This window comes from Balaenoptera musculus, chromosome 10 (genome assembly GCF_009873245.2).
Source record: "Balaenoptera musculus isolate JJ_BM4_2016_0621 chromosome 10, mBalMus1.pri.v3, whole genome shotgun sequence".
Taxonomy (NCBI): Eukaryota; Metazoa; Chordata; class Mammalia; order Artiodactyla; family Balaenopteridae; genus Balaenoptera; species Balaenoptera musculus.
The window spans coordinates 43,539,974-43,558,377 of record NC_045794.1 but is presented as its reverse complement, the minus strand read 5'-3'; the positions used below and the strand labels follow the sequence as shown (position 1 = coordinate 43,558,377).

Sequence of the window (18,404 nt, the reverse complement as noted above, 5' to 3'; positions counted from 1 at the left end):
AGGGCCTCGGCAGTCAGGGAGGCTGGGGTGGGTGATGGTGGGCACCACGACCTCTTTCTTAGTTAACTGTTACCCACTGGAGACGCCAGTGCTTCTCCACACCTCACTGCTCGCCCAATAGTTTTACTCAGCATGGAGAAAAAATTAAAATAACTCCCTGAAGAAAATTACACATTTTATTTGAGAGAAAGGAGACAGATGAGTTGGTGCAGGGCTGGGCTGACTGCTGAGCGCTAGTGGAAGAGAGACATTACAGGCTCCCTAAACTGGCCTGAGTGCAGTGAGAAGGGGAAGGGTGTGGCCATGGGTGCAGTTCAAGAAACATGTGTGGAGACCTCCTACATGCTAGGCATGGGGTGAGGCAAGGCTCTTGGGTCTTTCAGAAAAAAAAAAAAATGACAGACTGGCAGCTTAGGCAGTGGGATGCAGAGAAGTCAGTCCTTATAATAAATCCAAGGAGCATCAGCATTAATAATCATAAATATTCTCCTTGCCCCTCCCCAAAGCCTCTCTGCTCCCTTTCCTCTTGGCTGCTGGAATAGACTTCTAGCCCAGATACCGAACTGGCCCCCGCCCCCAGTGTGGGGGGCCTAGGCTTGGCTCCAGGAAATCACCCCGTCGTGGGAGGCGGGAGAGGAAATGCAGTAAAGTTTTATGAACCCTTCCCGCATTTGTTTCTCCTATAAAGTACTTCCTCCCCCATCCCATCCCAGGAGCCTGGGGCGGAGCAGATCTTTGGCCTAGGCCAGCCTCAGGCACCACCTGAATTATCTGCCTTCTCCCCTTCCCTTTAGCTCCCCCTCCCCCTCCACACAAAATCCCAAAGACTGAGATAAATGATGGCAAACAGACGCAACTCAGGCACTGGTCTATGCAACTCCTCTCCCAGCTAATTGTCCTGCATAGCCCTAGGCCCTAGGAGGTGGGGAAGACAGTCTGAACATTTCCTGCCAGGCAGGTACACACTGCAAGTTGCCCCACTGCTTCCCCCCAACCTTAGAAAGCTCACACACCTCCTCCCACAGCGCCCCTCTACTGAGCAGTACCAACTCTTTCTGAGCATCCTTTTGGGACCAAATAGGCCCCTAGGCTGAGGGCTCAGCCCTTCCTCTATGTCCAGCGAGGCCCGGGGACCACATAGCCCTGAGAGAGCTCTGCACAGGCCCAGAAGGGCCTGAGTCTGAGCACCGTGGAGCCATGGGTCCTTGGTCCCTGCAGATTAGCTCTGGCATGCTGTGGGGCCGCTGCCAGTCTAGAGGCCTCAGATCCATCCAGCCAAAGTGGGAGTGGGTGCAGAGGCCTGAATGCCTGGGACAGCCACAGCATGGGAAAAGCCAGCACAGACGGCTTGGGTGCCCTCCCCTTCCCCGAGGGGTCCTTCTTGGAGCCAGGGATTGGGAAAAAAGCTCAGTTTGACCTTCCTCTTCTCAATACTCCTAGAGGTTCCTAAAAATTATTTTAAAGGAGAGGCTTAAAGGCTGCGGGCCTCCCCCAACACCCCATAGCCCATTTAGACAATTTTCCCCAATACATGTCCCCCAAACAGAGAGGAGCCGCTGCATCTTTAGTCCTGTTCTCTCTTTGTCTTTATTTGATATGACAAAATATAGTTTCAGGAAAGACCTGGAGTCAATAAATAGTTGGGCAATTGCAATGAGCAGAAGGACACCGGAAGTCGTAGCAGGGACTGCTGGGGCAGCCAGGAGCCTCTAGGACCTTTGCTGGGGTCCAGTAGCAGGGAACCCCAATAGTTGAGCTAGTTAGCGGTCTGAGGCTGGGGGCCTGAGAGGGCATGCAGAGAGCGCAGGCTGGACAAGTTCCCGGGCTTTGGGGTGGGGGGTGCAGGTTGGGAGAGCATAGGGCAACCAAGGGGGCCCTAGGCAGGCAGTCAGTCATCTTCCCCCTTTCATATGCAAATCATTTAAAAATGAACATCGAGTTTAGTGGCTACAAGGAAGCACCCCGAGTCTGGTTGCCAGACTCCGCCAGGCACAACCATCCTCTTACCGAGCCCGCAGCCTGGAACAAAGGGAGGGGCGAGGCCGGAGGGTCCGGGCGCGGGGCCTGAGGCGCCCGCAGGGCCCACCTGAACCCCGGCGGCCACGCTGGGGCAGGAATCCTGAGAGGCAGCCCAGGCCGGGTTCGCTCAGCACCAGCCCTTATGCCACAGCCCTCTGGGGATCCTGCGGATAGCCTGCCCTGGGACCTCGGTGCTGAGCAGAACTGAGGGGAGTCCGGGCAGCGCGGGCAGCCACGCGGGAACCTGGGGTCGGTGGGGATGCGGAATGCCAAGGGAAAGAGCTTTTGTCTATGAGGCCGGGGAGCCGATGCTCCAAGCCCCCGCCCTATACCGAGAGAGGAAAACCGAAAAGGAAAGGCGCAGGGACCGAAGCAGGCTCGGGGTGCTCTCGGCGGGCCTCCCCGCTGCCTCTACAGAGCCTCTTTGCTTTTCATTTTGGAATCTTTCTTCCACTTCATCCTGCGGTTCTGGAACCAGATCTTGATCTGTCTCTCGTTGAGACACAAGTTGTTGGCGATCTCTATGCGCCTGCGGCGAGTGAGGTAGCGGTTAAAGTGGAATTCTTTTTCCAGTTCCAGAGTCTGGTAGCGCGTGTAACTGGTTCGGGACCGCTTGCCGTCAGTCTCTGGAATATAAACCCCCCAAGCCAGGAAGGGGTGAATAGCGTGCAGCGCCCCAGCTTCCCCACCCCAGCCCCAGGGCCCCACCCGCAGCCGGAGGGAGAAGACGCGAGCGGGGCAGGACAGGCCCGGCGGGCCGCAGGCGGGCCCGGCCCAGCCCGGGCCCAGCCCAGCCCAGCCTGGCCCCGGGAGAGGCGCCTCCGCCCAGGCAGGAAACTTCCGCCGCAGCCTTCACTCAGCAGGCCGGAGGGGCGTGAGGGGGTGGGGGGGAGAGGGAGACCCAGGCTCGGACCGAACAATAAGCACCCTCGAGATCCGAGCACCGGGGACCCCCCTCCCCCCCCTCCCAAGTCGCTGAAATCTTCCGGAGCGGCAAGCGGCGGCCGAGCCGGGCTCCGCAGGGGAGGGAGGAGGGACCGGGGGGATCCCCGCTCTGGAGCCCCGCGCTCCATCACCTTCAGATTCCTCTATTTTTTTAACTCCCTCCCTCTCCCCCCAAAATTGAATATTGCCTTTTATACACGTTTTGTTCCTATGATCCAATTATGTCGTCGTAAATTTGGGCGCACACAGCCTCTAAGCCTTTTAGTGGACAGTTTTACGAGCCATTGATGCCTGGATCGTAAAATTTATGGCCGCAGGTTTTTTTTCTTTATTTGCCCCGCATGGCCTATAAAACCCAGGCGGACCCGAGCGCGCAAAATGAAGTCCTAAAGTTTACCGTGGCTCATGTGCAGTTTGGTCATCCACGGGTAAATCTGTGGCGGGGCCGGTGGCTGGCTCAGTCCGGCGGGCTGCCCTGTCTGCGCCTGCTCCTCTTTGATCTCCCCACTGCTCTTAGCTCGCTCCTCCAGCGCTGGGCGAGCCGCCTTCTGACTGTACATCCCGGGGTTCAGAGGAGCCGCTTCATCTCTGCCCAGAGCGTGTCCCGGAGCGGCCGCGGCGCTGCAGGCGGGGCGGTCGGGGTGAGCCCGGGGGTTGGCAGCCATGTCTACCCCGTGGAGAGAGTTGGAAGGCGCAGGCGGTGGGAAAGTGATGCTTAAGTCCAATCCGCCGTAGCAATACCTGGATGCCTGCACCTCTGAGGCCGATCCATAGTTCCCACAAGTTTGCATGTTATAGGCAGGGATATTGGGGCTCTGCTTATAGAATGAATTGGCTACGTAGGAGCTCATGGCGGGGAGGGCCCAAAAAAAATTTCTGCACCCTTTTTGATTAAGGGTGATTTGTGACTCTTTGAAGTTGAGGGGTTTTTTGTTCTCCAAAGTGCACAATTTATAGGTGGAGATATCTCTTTCTTTATCCTATGCGCTCTTCCCAAATAAGGGAGCCTTAAATAGAGTCACGTGACTCGAGCGGCCACTCATAAATTTGGCTTGATGACCTCCGGGAGGTTAGTGATGGAAGCCGGCGAAACGCATCTTGATATGTTGGCAAAGCCCAACCAAGGGGGAGAGGGAGTGAGGGAGAGAGAGAAAGAGTGAGAAGGGGGAGAAAAAAAAAAAAAGGTTCTTGGAATTGGGGGGTAGGCGGGACAACGAGCCCACAGCGACACCTGGTGCCTCCTTGGAGGAATTGCAGCCTGGTTCGCTGGCTGGCCTTCAGGACTCTGGATTTTCCACGCTGTAGAGGAGAAGCTGGGTGTTGCTGCAACAAACCACTGAAATGGCCTTTTAAATTGTATTTAATTTTAAGGGGAGATGAGGCTTCACTAGGATGCACAGAGGGTTTGTTCTGCTTTTTGGTTTTTTGTTTTCTGTTTTTTCGGGGTTTTCTTGGGTAACGGATGGCCCCATTCTCCCCAACCCCGGGGTCTTTCAATGTTCAAAAATGGCTGAGGGAAGGGGATTGAGGTAGGAGAGCCCCTACCCAGGCTGGAGGGGGCTTATCTCAGGTTCTCTAAACCAAGGGTCGAAGTCCCTTTCCTTTGAGGCCCCAGGGCCCTGATACTGCTGAGGAGGTGCCTGTCAGCCTGAGAAAGTGAACCCAGCCTCTGCAGAGGTAGGCAGGATGCCCAGGAGGAGGGGTCCCGGGTGGGCAGAACTAGATAGGGGGCTCATGGAACTGAGAGTGCTGCGGACTCTGGGATGAGCCTGGAGGTGAGGAGCCAGGGGAAGATGAGTAGGCCTCCTCATCGTGCCAGGGACCCCAGAGTAGCAACAAGGCAATTTTCAATTGTGTGAGTGGGTGGATGGCTAGCTGGGTGGGTAAAGAACCAGACACAATGAACTGGAGGACTGCTCTGCATCCCTGTGTATGACCCTGATGTGGTACCCATGCCAGGTATTTTGGATGGAAAATAGATGTTAATTGAGGGCATGGAGAAGCAAGATTCAAGCTTCCACAAATATTATATGAGCAGGGCAGAGGAAAAGGCCTGTTTTGTGCCCTTTGGAGGAAAGGCCTCTGGACCAGGCTTTCCAGGGACCTGGGTTCAAAAGGTCCATAGGAGAGCAATTTCTGAGCTTTCTGAAGGTGTCCAAAAGGATCTAGCTGGGGGTGGGGGGATGGGGGTAGGCAGGGCTGGCGCCTGGGCCACCTTCACAGCCTGTGACCAGGGGCTCCGCAGCTATTCGGCCCCTTTACATCCCCCCTCCACTAGCCCCAAGTCTTATTCTTTCCTGCCTGCCTCTCCCCAGGAAATATCCGCCCCGGCCAGGAGAAGCCCCCCTCCCGCCCCCGCTGGCAGAGGCGCTGGAGGGGGCGCTGGCGGGGGATCTGGAAGGTCTGGAAAACTGGCGGATTTTTTCCCTCTGGGAGACCCCCTCACTACCTCACCCCCTAGGTCCACTCAGGTTTCTCTGGCTGGGCTTAGGAGAGAAGGCCTGAGCTGGGGAAGGGCTAGGGTCTGGCTGCGCTCCTCACCGGCCTAGTTTGAGGGGAGAAGAAAGAGTGAGGAACCAGACTGGGGCTGGCGCTGTAAGGAGGAAGGAATTTGGTCCCGGCCACGTCAGGAGTCCCAGAGCAGGCGAGAGCTCAGTTTCCAGGCTTTCTTTTCCGAGATGTCCTTGAATCGCTCAATCTCTGCCGAAGGGCTTGGGTCCCGCGGTCTCCTCTTTCCCTGGGTTCTCCGCCTCCGCCACGTTTCGCAAGAGTCGGCCTGGCGCGGGCCGGGGGCTGCCCTGCTGGCTTCCGGCTGCGCCTCCCTCCTCGCTCCGGGGAGTGGGCGGGGGTGAACTGGGGCCTGGATAATGCGTCCTTTCTGGCCTTTGGGGCCCGGGGTTCAGAAGCCGAGGACCCCAGACTACCAAAGGCAGGAAGAAAGGCCTGTGTGGGGCCGGAGACCACACCGACCAACCCGGGCTCCCACTCTACCCCCAGCGAAACCCCGTGCGGCCCTTTTTGCGGGGCGAGGGCGTTGCTCTATGTGGGGAACCCGGAGAGGCCTCTCAGCCACCAGCGCGATCCCCGGGAGAACCGGGAGGCAGGGCTCAGCGCCGGGCCGGGCGAGGCGCGTGCAGGGGGCCGGGGGCTCGCAGGCGGCGGGCAGACGCGGGAGCGCTCGGAGCCTGTTCCAAGTTTCACCCCGAGGCCGGCAGGCGAGCGAAGTAACAGAAATCCCGATATAAACTTTTAAAAATAGTATCAGTTTTATTAAATATTCGAGAACGGATCCAGAGGTCGGATTTATACAGGAGGGTAACACGACGAGATTTTTTTAATTTATTTTTTTTCTCCTACCGGCTAAACAAACGTCATTCACTATTTTTTCTTTTTGTACTTTCCCCTCTTTTTTTTTTTTTTCCTTTTTAAGATGGGATTGGAACACGGACGGTGCTAAACATAAATATAAATACAGAGACCACAAATACAGCTAAAAATATTCACACAGAAATGGTCACAGTTTGTAATATGCCATAATGATCCCCAGGATTCTTTAAATACAATTCGCCTGGGCTGGGCATTTGCTGGGGCAGAGGGGCCGGGCGGGGGCTGCGGGCAGGCCCTGGGGGTTGCTGTGGGACCACCACGCACCCTACTTGGGCCTCCCGCCCTCCCCGGCTGCCACGCCAGGCCCTGAGGCCTGGGAGCGGAGGCCCCCGGGCCCGGGAGCCGGCTGTCTGCGCGGGGGCGGGGGTGGGGGGCGCCGAGAGGGTGGGAGGCCAAGTCCTCGTTTGGAGGGAGATCTGTGGAGTCTGAAGCGAGGTTCAGGCACGAGCCCCAAGGCCTGGGCGAGGGAAGGGGCCTGCAGACGAGCCGAGAACGAGCTAGCGAGGGAGCAGGAGGAGCAGGAGGAGGAGGCGCCTTGTGAAAGAGTCTGTGCGGTGAGGGAGGGGGTCCAGAGTTGACTTTTCAGGTCCATATTTGACTCCCTAATTTTGTCTCAGGAAGTCCAAACATCAATTGTGCCAGTGATAAATACAGAGTGTTTGATTAGGAGGGAGTTGGGGGGAGCGAGGGAGCAGGAGAGAGAGGGGTGGCAGGGACAGTCCTGGTCACTCTTTCTGCTTCTCCTCTTCTGTCTCTTCCCGCTTTTCCTCTTTTCCGCCCAGGCTGTCGACCGCAGCCCCTCCGCCGCCCCCTGAGAGCGTGGACGTGAGATTAGACTCTTTTTTCCACTTCATCCGGCGGTTCTGGAACCAGATTTTGATCTGTCGCTCGGTCAGGCAGAGCGCGTTGGCGATCTCGATGCGCCGGCGCCGCGTTAGGTAGCGGTTGAAGTGAAATTCCTTCTCCAGTTCCAGGGTCTGGTACCGCGAGTAGATCTGGCGACCGCGCCTCCGGTCCGCTCCATAGCCGACCCCTAGAGATCCGGGCACAAAACACACTAAAAACAATCAGCAAGGCATCCTCCGCAGACGATTTAGCCTAGCACAGCCCTGACCCTCCCAACTTGGCCAGCAACTCACGGGCCCCCTCGGGCTCCAGCCTTCTCCTCTCTGCCCTGCCTCCACCCCCACTGGGGGTACTACAGCCAGGATCCCAACTTCATTCAGTCCCCCCCCCCAGGTTGGTAGGTGGGTCCCAAAGAAAGGTGGGGGTAGGGTGGGGGACAGAACCAGGCAGAAAGCTGCAAGTCTAAAGGCTGATTTTTGAAAAATCCCAAACACGGGGGATGGGGCCCCATTTCTGTACGACTGGGTTCCCCCATCTCCCCAAGCGCCCTAGCTCCTTGGAAACTTCTCCCCACTTCTCTGTCCCCTCCTCTCCCCCTCCCTTCTCCTCAGCCTGACTCGACTTTGGGGGGGCTCCCCCACCCCCGCCCCTCATCCCCTGCCCTGTTCCTGCCCCCTCAGCTCGCCTTGGAGCCCTCCAATCCGTCAGGGGCCGAGGGGGCCAGGCCCCTGCGAGCAAGCGGGAGGCGAGCAGAGGGGGCAGAAGAGGGGGCCCTGTCTCGGCGTCGGCGAGGAGACGAGCGTGATTGTTTTTATGGGGCCATAAAAAACTCTCTCCGCCCGTTCTTCTAGGGAAGCCGGTCATAAAGCCAGTTCAGTTTATTTAATTTATATCTCAGAGCTGTAAAACTCACCACTGTGCGAATTCATTCGCTGCATCCAGGGGTAAATCTGGATACTGGCTTTCTGGTCCTGGGGCGCAGTCCTGCCCTGCTCAGAACTAAAATCCTGAGCGATTGAGGTCTGTGTGTTATGTCCTAAGGTGTTTTGTCTGCAGTTTGAGAGCATGTCTTTCTCCTGGTAAAAGGAATTAGATCCATAGTCATACGGCCCTCGGCTGGAACTGAACACGACATTCTCCTGTGGCGAATAAAAGGGAGTCGAGTAGATCCGGTTCTGGGCAACGGCCGCTCCATAGGTCGAGAAATGCCTCACTGGATCATAGGCGGTGGAATTGAGGGCGACGTTGGGGAGGACGTCCTGGCCCCCGGCGAGGTGGCAGGATAAGGAAGGGTTAGTGAAGTAGGAATTCATCCCTTTGCCTTTACCTGGTCGGGCTATGATTTCTTTAATATTTATTTCTGTCTCCAGTTTGTACTCGGAACTAGATGGTTATAGGGACGGCTCCAATCCAGGACAGACAAAATGACAAAGTCAGCTGACCCCCTCCCAGCCAATCGCAAGCCAGATGTCAAGAAGGGGGAAAAAAATCGCTTCTGCTTCTGTTGATTCCCTAGTTGAGACTAAGTGTGTGCTTTGAAAGTAAGACTTGGATTTCTTTTAAAAATATATATGTAAGGGAACTGATTTGAAGGTGAAGGAAGGGTGAATGTCCCCGAGCAGGGCCTTGGGGCCCAGAAAAGGAGAGCTGCACTCCCAGGAAATCTCTCAGCTCCAGCTAACTTTGCTGTGCTGTAGCCACAGCCAGGGCTGGAGAAATCCCTGTATTTTCAATCTGATTTCATCTTTTATATCTGCCCCCTTCTAAAATTACATCTTGATTTCTCCATGGGAGGAACTCCCTCCCAGCTCAGGGGGATCCCCAGAAATCCTACAGGAAATCCTGGTTTGATACTCCATGGAGTGAGTCCACATCATTAAACCAGTATATTTTTCCCAATAATTTTTTTAAAAAAAATCAAAAGTGGAAAGAAATTGCATAAAACATGGTGCTCAGAGGAAGGAGAGTCTGGGGTGAAGGGAGCATGTGGGGAGTCCCTAAGTCTAAAGAGGGAAGAGTGAGACTTCAGGGTGCAGTGGCAGAGCTGAGGTGTGCAAAGTAGCCATGCATCTGCTTCCTCTTCCTCCTAGCCACCCCCCCGCGTCTACCTCCTCCTCAGGACCCCTTTTGGGGGAAACTCTTGAAGCATTTTTGCCTAAAAGGGAAGATTTATTTTAAAAATAAACAGGAAAGGAAGAGAAAAAAGTAAAAGGTGGGAGAGAGAGAAAAAAAGGAAGAAAGGAAGAAGAAAGAACTCTGAGTCTTTCTAGACACATCAACTCCTGTTTATGTTGGTGAGAATTTATGATTTAGAGCCAGCCAGGGCCGTTGGGGTAATTCACATAGGATCCAGCCAGAAAGAGAAGGCCGGCGGGGTTTTGATGGACAGTGTGTGTCTTGCAGGCTCAAAGCCCCTGCCCAGGTCAGAAGCCCCTGCCCCCTCGGACTCTCTGTCCTGCCAAGGGAGGTGCCCCTGGACCTGAGCTCTGGGGCTTGGAGATTCCAGCCAAGGTTTCCCGGGGTGCTCTCACCCAAGGGCCGGCCACACCTAGTGGGGCCGTGCCTCTCAGCAGCCCCTACCTCCATTTTCTTCCCACCTGGGGGCTGAGAAAAAGGAAGAGAAGGTTAGGAAAAGGCGGCTGTGTCCGAGGCTTCTGAGGGAGCCGCAGTGGGCAAACAGAAAGAGCGGAAGGTGTGCAGATGTTCTTTTTTTTTTTTTTCCCCTGATTAATCCAAACTTATTTTGATATCGTAACATAGGCTGAAAATGCTTTGAGTTGACAAAGCGGGGGTCAGTGGGGCAAGCGAAGGGAGCAGTGGAAGCTCATATTTTCGCCTCACCATTTTTTGGTAGTGGGGGGATACTGGCTATAACAAGAACCCGGATGTCTCCGGATTTTATGATCTTTTCCTTCTGTGTAACAAAGCGGAGTAATCAATGGGTAGCAATAAAGCCATAAACGGGACTACGCTGGGAAAAAAACTCGTTTATTCATCTTCTGTAACGTTAAGGGTTTCCCTGGAGTGTCACTAGGGGGGAAAAATAAAGTTTCGAACCCAAAAGCAGACTGTGTGGGAGCTGATGGAGACAACATGTTACTTAATACATGATGAACCTCGTTAAGGGATGGAAGAGTCTTCCTGCGAGACAATTTGTGTTGGCTTTTAAAAATACAGCCCCAGTCCTTCAGAAAGGAGAGAAATGTGTTGGTATTTAGAAGGGCAGGGGGAAGGCCCCTATAGTTATTAAGGTTCCCCCTCTTGGACCATACTTTCCTCTCCCCAAGGAGATGAAGGTGAAGCGTAGAGGAGGATTCTTAAATTAAGGAAGAAATTTTGAGATGGGTTGTCTCATTTTGGGGTGCCATGGCAGGTACACAAACAGACACCAGCGTAAGCTGCTTTTCGCTCTAGAATCCAGCTGTCCTCGAATTGAATTCGTGGCATGCCTGGGCAGTGGTTTCCAACAGCTGGCTGGGGCTCCAGGCCCCCTGGAGGGCAAGAGGGAGAGGGAGAGAGAACTGGGGAAGGGGTGGAAGACCGAGGGGTCTGAACTAAGGAGCAAGTCAGTGCACCCCTGGATACAAGTAGCCGCTCTCAGAGTTCCCATCCTCAATTCTGCCCTAAGGGTAGCAGTGTAACACGTAAAAGAGGCCGGAAGAGAGAGTAAATCCCCTCCCCACCCCCACCTCCTTTTCAGAGAGAGATTGCTAGAGGGATAAATCATGTCAGTGATATTTCCTTCAAGATATTAAATTGTTGCAATGTACAACAAATTGAATGATGGAAGATAGGATGTCTTAATGAGATTTCGCTTTCAATGAGTGTTGATTTTCTATGTATTTTAAAATCTCTTTCATGGGTGGGTGGGGGAAGGAAGGACCTTGAAAGAAAGAAGGGGCTTCTGGGGAAACATGTGCTGCAGCTCCCCAGCAAGGATGCCTGGGTTTCCTTGAGCCCCTCCTAAACCAAGTCTGGAGGGGAAAGGGGCCCCAAAGTTGGGGAGAGTCTCCTTTAGGGCCTAAAAGCGGTGGGCGCGGGGGTGGGCGACCTGAGGAACAGAATGTAAGTCTCAGCCCCGGAAAGTTAAGTGTTTTATTACGTCCCTAAACAGAGGGCAGAGACTGAAAGGTCTCACCGATTTATAATGAACAGGAACCAGCTGCTGGGGGAAAGAGGCAGAAATGCTGGACGGGGGGAGAAGGGGAAGCAGAAATACAAATAAATTCCCCTACTGCTTAAAGACTTTCGGCAAAATTAATTTCCAACACACTCTTCCCCCATCACCTTTCATTCCTGAGGAATGAAGCCTTCTTCTTTCAGTTGGATCTTTAATTATGCAGCTGAAATTTGCTGGAAGGATTCGCTCCATGGGGGGAGAGCAGGTCAGATGAGCCGGATCTTCCCTCCATTGGATTATATTTTCCTTTTTTCATTTCATGATAATTTAATTTTTTTGGCAAAAGAACAACTGTCTATGGGGGGAAAGCTGGGACTTGGGGTTTTCTAAATATATTTATATTTTCCTGTTAAATTTGTCTGAAAACAATTATGGAAACTCATCAGCAGAAGCAAGAACAGATGTTTTATTAAAACTGCAGTTGAGCTCTGTAAATATGCACAAGTCCTGGGAAGGAGGGGTGAGAACTTGTTCTTTGTTTCTATAAAACAAGCCTAGAGAAATCGGAGAACACTCCCCATCAGGCCCATAGGTCTCCGACTTGGTCTGCCCCCTTCGGCCTCCGGAATCAGGCATCGGAGGGGGTTTGGCAGAAAGAGCGGTTCGCTTTCAGAGCTGGAATTAGTGGATTCAGAAACAGAATTCCAAAAACACAGAAAAGGAATAAAGGCGGAAAGTTGCCTGGCTCCCTGCTTCAGCCACCCACCCCCATCCAAAACACATGCTTTTCATGAGTGCTAGTTATAGGAGAGAACTTACTGTAGGTGCCCTGGGCCTGAGTGGGGGGCAGTCATTGGTCTGGAGTCCCCAAAGTTGCATTGGAGGCTGGGCACTTGAGGGTTTCCCAGGGCAAGTATAGGGCTCCTACTCCAGCCTTACCCCGCTCCAGGCTGGGGGCTGGGGGCCTGTGTAGCTCTGAACTGGGGAGAGGGTGGCTGGGACTGGACGCTGGCCCTGGAGGGGTTCATGGGCAGGCCTCATCTTGCCTGCCTTTGCTTTCCACTCTGCTCTGGGAAATATATTAATTTCTTGGGTAAGGGTATCTGAAGTGAGAGGGATGAGATCTGGAATTTTTATTTGGGGACAATCTTCTCCAGAGGTCCTGTTTAGTTTGTATTCTGCCAGTCTTCTCTCTCTCCCCAGATCCCCCAACTCTGCACCGATGTCTGTGACTCGCCCAGCCTCGCACACAGATACACACACTCCATTCCTGGCTGCCGGCGCCACCAACTACAGCTCGGCGCCTCTGGAGGCTGCTCAGGGACGTGGGCACTGGAGCCGCAGGACTCAGCACTCGGCCTGAGCGCCTGGCTGCCTGGAAGCCACTATAGCTGCCGACCCACCCCCTCAATCCTCGACTTCCAGGGCGGGAGAGGAGCGGTTGCCCCACTGGTCCCTTTTGTGCCACTGGGCGAAGGCTGAAATCCCTCTTGCAGAGAAAGCTGAGTTTCAATAATTGTTCAGCTCACCTCACAATAGCACTGTTTGGTTAAGGCTTTGCTGTTCTAGAGTGACTGCTCAGTTGGCCCGACTGACTTATGATTGGATTTTTTTTTATTTAAAAATTAAAAAAAATAAATCCTACTCCAAATGCCTAGTGTTTTGTGTACGAGCTCCTTTGATCTCCACAGAATCCGGTAGAGTAAAAGGATTGCAGAGAGAGTTTTCCTAGTCTGCCAGAGAACCTGAACACGGGGAACGGGGTCTGCTTGGGGATACCAAAGCATAGCTGACGCAAGGAGCCCCCAGCTTCTCAAAGATCCAGTGGGGAAATTGTCTGAGCTCATACCTCCCCATACACACATTGCATTGCAAAAAAGAATGCTGTTTTCGTCTTTCAAAGTTCAGGCGTGGAGAACACTTGGAGAGAAGTGAAATTTGACACACCCAACCCGGAAATGGATCCCATTTGGGGGTGCTGATATTCTGGGACAGGGCCCAGGCTGGCTAGCTGAATGGAGTTGGGGGTCAGCAGGGAGGGGGGGAAGGAGGAAAAGGCCAGATGGGGGCATGTCAAGTGCCTGAGAATGCCCCAAACACCTCAGAGGCCTGGGCTTTTGAGCTGAGAGGGTTGAGAGGCTGCCCAAGCTGCTTTTGCTTATTGCAATTAAACACAGAAGAAAGGTACCTGGAGGGACAACTGCTAACTTCACATCATATTTTCTCTTTTCCCTCTCTCTGTCCAGATTTCTGCCTGACCTTTCCTTATCACCACTCCACTCAATGCTGCTACCATTAGCAGACACAAACTCCCACACCGGCATTTGTTTGGCTTCTCAATTCACTTCTCTGGCTGAAGGTTAAAAAGTAAAATAGGTCCTCAGCATCTCTGTCCCATTACACTCAGCCCTGAGCCCCTTTTGGCTCCCTCTGGAAGAAATCATTTTTGGCTTTGGGGGCCTGGCCCCCAAGCCTCCCACCTCTATCCCAAGCAGCTGAATATCAGCTGAGGTGGGGGCGTACAGAGAGACTTCGGACATTGTATCTCATCCCCACTGGGAATGGGGAGGGAGCTCAGACCCTGAGTGACACTTCAGGGAGGGAAAGCAAGTAGCCATGCTTGGCCCAGGAGGGAAAATGAAAATCCAGAATATTCAGAATATTTTTGGCCCCCAGAATAAGGACAAAGGATCCCCAACTTCCTGGCTTCTCTTATACCCCTCCGCACCGAGCACTGTTTGGACCCCTTTTGGAGGTTTATGAAAATTGTAAAATTCAAGAACAAGGCATTTATGACGTCACAGCGAGTTGTCATGAGGAAATTGTAAATGTCATAAAAGTTATGTACGACTAGGTTCTGTGTGTGGTTCCCTGCCTCCCCTCACTTTCCCCCTCGCTTTCCCCTTCTTCCCCTGGTCTAAGTTTTCCCACTTGAAAATAAAATATTATGTTCTAGAACAATAAGCCAACAATGAAACATCATCCTCATTTCCCTATAAATAATTTTATCCTTTATTGTTTGCAGACCTGAAAGAACCATTTAATCTGCGCTGGCGAAAAGAGGGAGAGAGATGGGCAGGGGGGAAATTAATTTCAGAAACTAGAATATTACTTACTTCAATGATACTCTTTCAGATTTGATAGCCAGGAGCAAAATTAGAGGCGAACAGCGGCCTCTCCGACTCTACACCTGGTGGGATTGGAGATTTATAGGATCTTTAGTGAAGGGGCAATTTAATTTTGTAGGATTTGCTTAAATTCACTGCTATTTTGGGGGCTGAGGAGAAGGGAGGGTGAGGGGAGAGCGACATGCTTTATCTAGCTTTATGAATCCGCCAACATTACCCTGATTTAAAACCCCAACAACCTATGTCTCAGGGAAAACTGCAGAAAGGAGTGGGGTGAGGGGGACTCCACTTTCTCAATGAGTGTGGCCCCCTTAACCAAGCAGTTGCCAGGGGGAAGGAAGAAAAGCTGGAGGCTGCTCTGTCTCTCCACCACCAGGACACCCGAAGGTTTATGGTGTCCCCATAATTCCCCCCACCCTATAAACAGCTGCCTTATTTTAGGACGATTTCTGCTTCCTCCCCTCCGAAAGGGAGAGTGAGGGAGATGCTAATGGCGGGAGCAGGGTGCCGGAAAGGGGAGGGAGTTCAGGATAGCGCTGTACTTTGTTCTCCTGGGTGAGTTTGCTGGTTTGGCGGGTTTCTGACGCAGGGTGGCAGCAGACAAAACAAGTAAACAACTCACAGACACAATAAACAGGGGCGGCTGCGGCGCCGTGGCAGAGGCCTGGGTCCGGGTGAGGAGCACACTTTGGGGGTAATGTCACCCTGGCACCCGGGGGCCGCCCAGGCCTAAAAGCTCAAGGCCGCCCTTGGTGCCGGTGGAGAGAAGGTGGGAGAGAGCTGCACGCCTTGGGACCCACGGCAAGTCTGGACAGGAGATTCTTGGGAGGAACTTGATCACCTAGGGAGTGGAGGAAAAACACCCACGAGCCCCTCTCCCGTCCTTACTTTCTTTCCTGGGCATTTTAATGGACATTTATACTCCCCCCCCCCAGCTCTGTCTTTCCCTGGGCCCAGAAGAGAGAAAGAAGGCTGGTTAATTCCCAGCCCTGGCCCACACTCAGTGCTTTAAGCCTGCAGGCGGTCAGACCCAGCTTCTTCTGCCCCATCAGCCGTCTCCCCGGCTTAGGTAGCAGAGAGGATTAAAATAAAGTCCCACCGGTAACCAGATCTGGGTATTTGGGGAACTTAGAGAGCCCCTAATCTGCCCTACAGATGACACAGGCAAAGCTGGGGCCCCGTGAGCGGCCAGGGCGAGCAGGGGCGGGGGAGAGATGTTCACCGCACCCCTACCCATCTGGCTGGCTTTCCCCAGAGGCCTCTCCAGGCACCCTAGCTGGCAGCCGCCCCAGACCACCGCCCAGAGGCCACCTTCTTAACCACTCCAATCCCCTCCGCCACCTCAGCAAGGCTTCAAGCACCAGGGCCCAGCGACTGCTCAAAACTGCTCACAGGCCTACCTCACCCGTGAAAGTTTCCCACCGAACTCACTTTCAACACAACGGGGTTCCCCTGCTAAAACAGTCCTGAGCTGGGGAAGATTGCAGGGAGGTGTGGAGAGAAAGCAGAAGGGAGTCAGTCTTTCCCCAGCCCGGCTACTTGGACAGCGAAGGCAATAAGGTCTGAGAAAGCCTTTGTGGCATCCCTTGGTTACTGACACCCGCATACTCCGATTCCAGCACGAACACATTTTCAGCAGAGCACGCACAGAGGGCACCCAGTGCCTCCTTGAGCCCATGCCCATCTAGTGAGGGCTAACAAAATTTCACACGCACATAAAACGGTGTTTGAGCGAATATAGGTATGGTTATATACAATTAACCATTGAAGAAATATGAGTCTGTATATATTCATGCATAAGTCTGCGCCTGTACATTTCAGCCTCTATCTAATAAATGTATAAAGCTACTAAGCCTGGTTTCGGAACACAACAGCCAACCCAACAAGGCCGCCTTCTCCAAACAAGGTCTCGTTCTTCGTGGGGATCACAACTGTCAGACCAGGGAGAGAAAGGGTTTGCTTTGCCCACTTCTCCTTAGCTAGGAGCTGGCGCATGAAATACAGCCCGTGGCAGGACTGACAAAGCCCCGTAAGAGGCAGGCCTGAGGTGCCCAAAAGAGTGGGCTCAGAGGAGACTGCTGGGGGCCCTGGGCTCCAGGGAGTGTCACCAGACCCTGACCCACGGATTCAGGGCTTCTGCCCAGCCTTAGTTCTGGGTGTGCAGAGTCCTTGAGCCTGATGCTATTCTCAACTGCCCTGGCTATTATTAGACAATCACAGCAGTGCTCTCCCTCTCTAAGGACCTTGTCTACAGGGAATCTGGCCTGCAAGGAGGCTGAGGGTTGCCAAGGGTGGCCCCTCTTGTGTTTCAGTTTGAGCACCATCAAGGGAAAGAGAGAAGGGAAAGAAAATCGAAAGTAAGGAGGGAAGGAAGGGGCTGGCATTTGGGGCTGGGTTTTTTCCCTGGCCAGACTAGAACACAGAAAACCAGGGCCAGTCACTGTTGCTATGCTGTCTCTGCATCTCTCTGTGTCCTGAGGAGGAGTCTAGGGGTGAAGGGAGTGAGGGCCTGCAGGACCCTAGCCAGGAAGGGACAGAAAATCAACTGATAAAAATATTATATAAGGACGTTTCAGGACGGTGCTGTTAACCCGACAACCACGAACCCTAGCACGCTTAAGTCTCACCAGCCACGTTCGGTTAGATCCCTGTAGGCCGAGGGGAATACCCCAGCCTTGCCCAGGCCCACCCCTCCAAAGGAAGGGGGCCCCTCTAGTATTCCAGGTGAAGCCCTACTGGCCTGAGAGGCCTTCTCCGGAAACTGTTGTCCTCAGGGGTGAACAAAGGAGACTTGTCCGTACTCCCCACCCCCCGTCCCCCCCGCAAATCAGTAAGGCCATCTGCAGGCGTGGGGGCAGACAAAATACAGCGAAAGAGGAATAGAGGCCTCACCGATCGGCGGTTCCCACAGTACGCCAGGAGAAAGGCTCCCATTTTCAGGCTTCCGGGGCCCCTCCACTGGCCCACTGTACTCCCCTTGCCTCTTGCAGGTTGCACGGACTCGGGGCCTCGGCGGCCACAGCCTGGCTCCCAGGGGCGTCAGCCCCTGGGCCGCGCCGGAGCGGCGGGAGAGCGCGCGGCCGCCCGAGCAGGCGGCGGGCTGGGCCCATTTGGGAAGAGCCAAGCGCTTTTCTCGATGGTAAACAAGGAACGCGAAATTAGCCCCTCGGCAGACGCCTCTGCCGACACACACAAGTCCTACTGGGGGTGGGGGGGTGGAGGGGGTAGAGAAAATGCCATTTCTTTCCCCGGGAGAATACCTCCGAGGCCTTTATGTGGGCTGCGAAAGGGGAATTTTGGGGGGGCAGGAGAGGAAGGGAAGGGGATTGTGGGGGTAGGGGAGGGAAGATTCACCGTCAACTCGGGCCCAAGGGGTTTGATTTGAATGCAGTCGAATTATATTTTTAAGAATTTGATAAAAACAGGTTATCCACCCCCTCCATCCCCCCCCCAGGCGACCGGTCGGGGTTTAAACAGGAAATCGAGTAGTGATCCCCTCCCCCACTCGGGCTTGGCGGAGAAGCCCAGTCGCACGGTTGGAAGAAGATGGGGGGGGGGTGCTCTTGGCTCGGACTGGAGGGGACTCTGGCCCCCAGACTCTTGGATCTCTCCAGGAATATGCACCCCCCTCCCCCAGCTCTGGGGTGTGTCTGCCTCGGTGTGTAAGCGATTGTGTGTGCATCACCGCCCTTTATAAACAGAAGCTCACACATATAGGTGCCGCCTCGGACCCAGGCCAGGGAGCAGGGCGGGGTCATATATCAAGCTGCAACACATTCAGGGCTACGTACATTTGGAAGAAATTAAGCCACTGTGTTATGCAACCATGTGTGTTGGGTTAAGACTATACAACACGCCATTAGCACCAATTATTAAGAAGCTCCCGAGCGCCCGGGACCCTCCAGGCCGCCCAATTCTGACGTCCCTACCCCATGAGCCAGCCGTGCCTTGAGTCCTCA

The 18,404-nt window shown here is 54.0% G+C and overlaps 2 protein-coding genes across 14 annotated transcripts in view; both read right to left on the bottom strand.

Annotated features, from left to right (window-relative positions):
- Positions 1–1,628: 1,628 nt before the first annotated feature.
- Positions 1,629–3,891, bottom strand: HOXC5 (homeobox C5). Its single transcript, XM_036865011.1, has 2 exons — positions 3,362–3,891; positions 1,629–2,645 (listed from the first exon to the last, which is right to left on the bottom strand). Exons 1-2 carry the CDS (start codon positions 3,813–3,815, stop codon positions 2,431–2,433), a joined length of 669 nt encoding a protein of 222 aa, XP_036720906.1. The 5' UTR covers positions 3,816–3,891; the 3' UTR covers positions 1,629–2,430.
- Positions 3,892–6,302: 2,411 nt separating this feature from the next.
- Positions 6,303–18,404, bottom strand: part of HOXC6 (homeobox C6) — a 35,514-nt gene continuing 23,412 nt past the window's right edge. For 2 of the 13 annotated variants that reach the window (XM_036865005.1, XM_036865003.1), the window contains exons 2-4: positions 14,434–14,507; positions 8,111–8,456; positions 6,303–7,384 (exon numbers count right to left, since the gene is read on the bottom strand). In XM_036865005.1, the coding sequence (XP_036720900.1) occupies positions 7,077–7,384; positions 8,111–8,264 (462 nt within the window). In that variant the 5' untranslated portion in view covers positions 8,265–8,456; positions 14,434–14,507 and the 3' untranslated portion in view covers positions 6,303–7,076. Of the gene's footprint in view, positions 7,385–8,110; positions 14,378–14,433; positions 14,508–15,067; positions 15,287–17,337; positions 17,509–18,404 lie in introns of those variants that run through there. The other 11 variants (XM_036865004.1, XM_036865007.1, XM_036865008.1 and 8 more) reach the window with 11 other exon arrangements.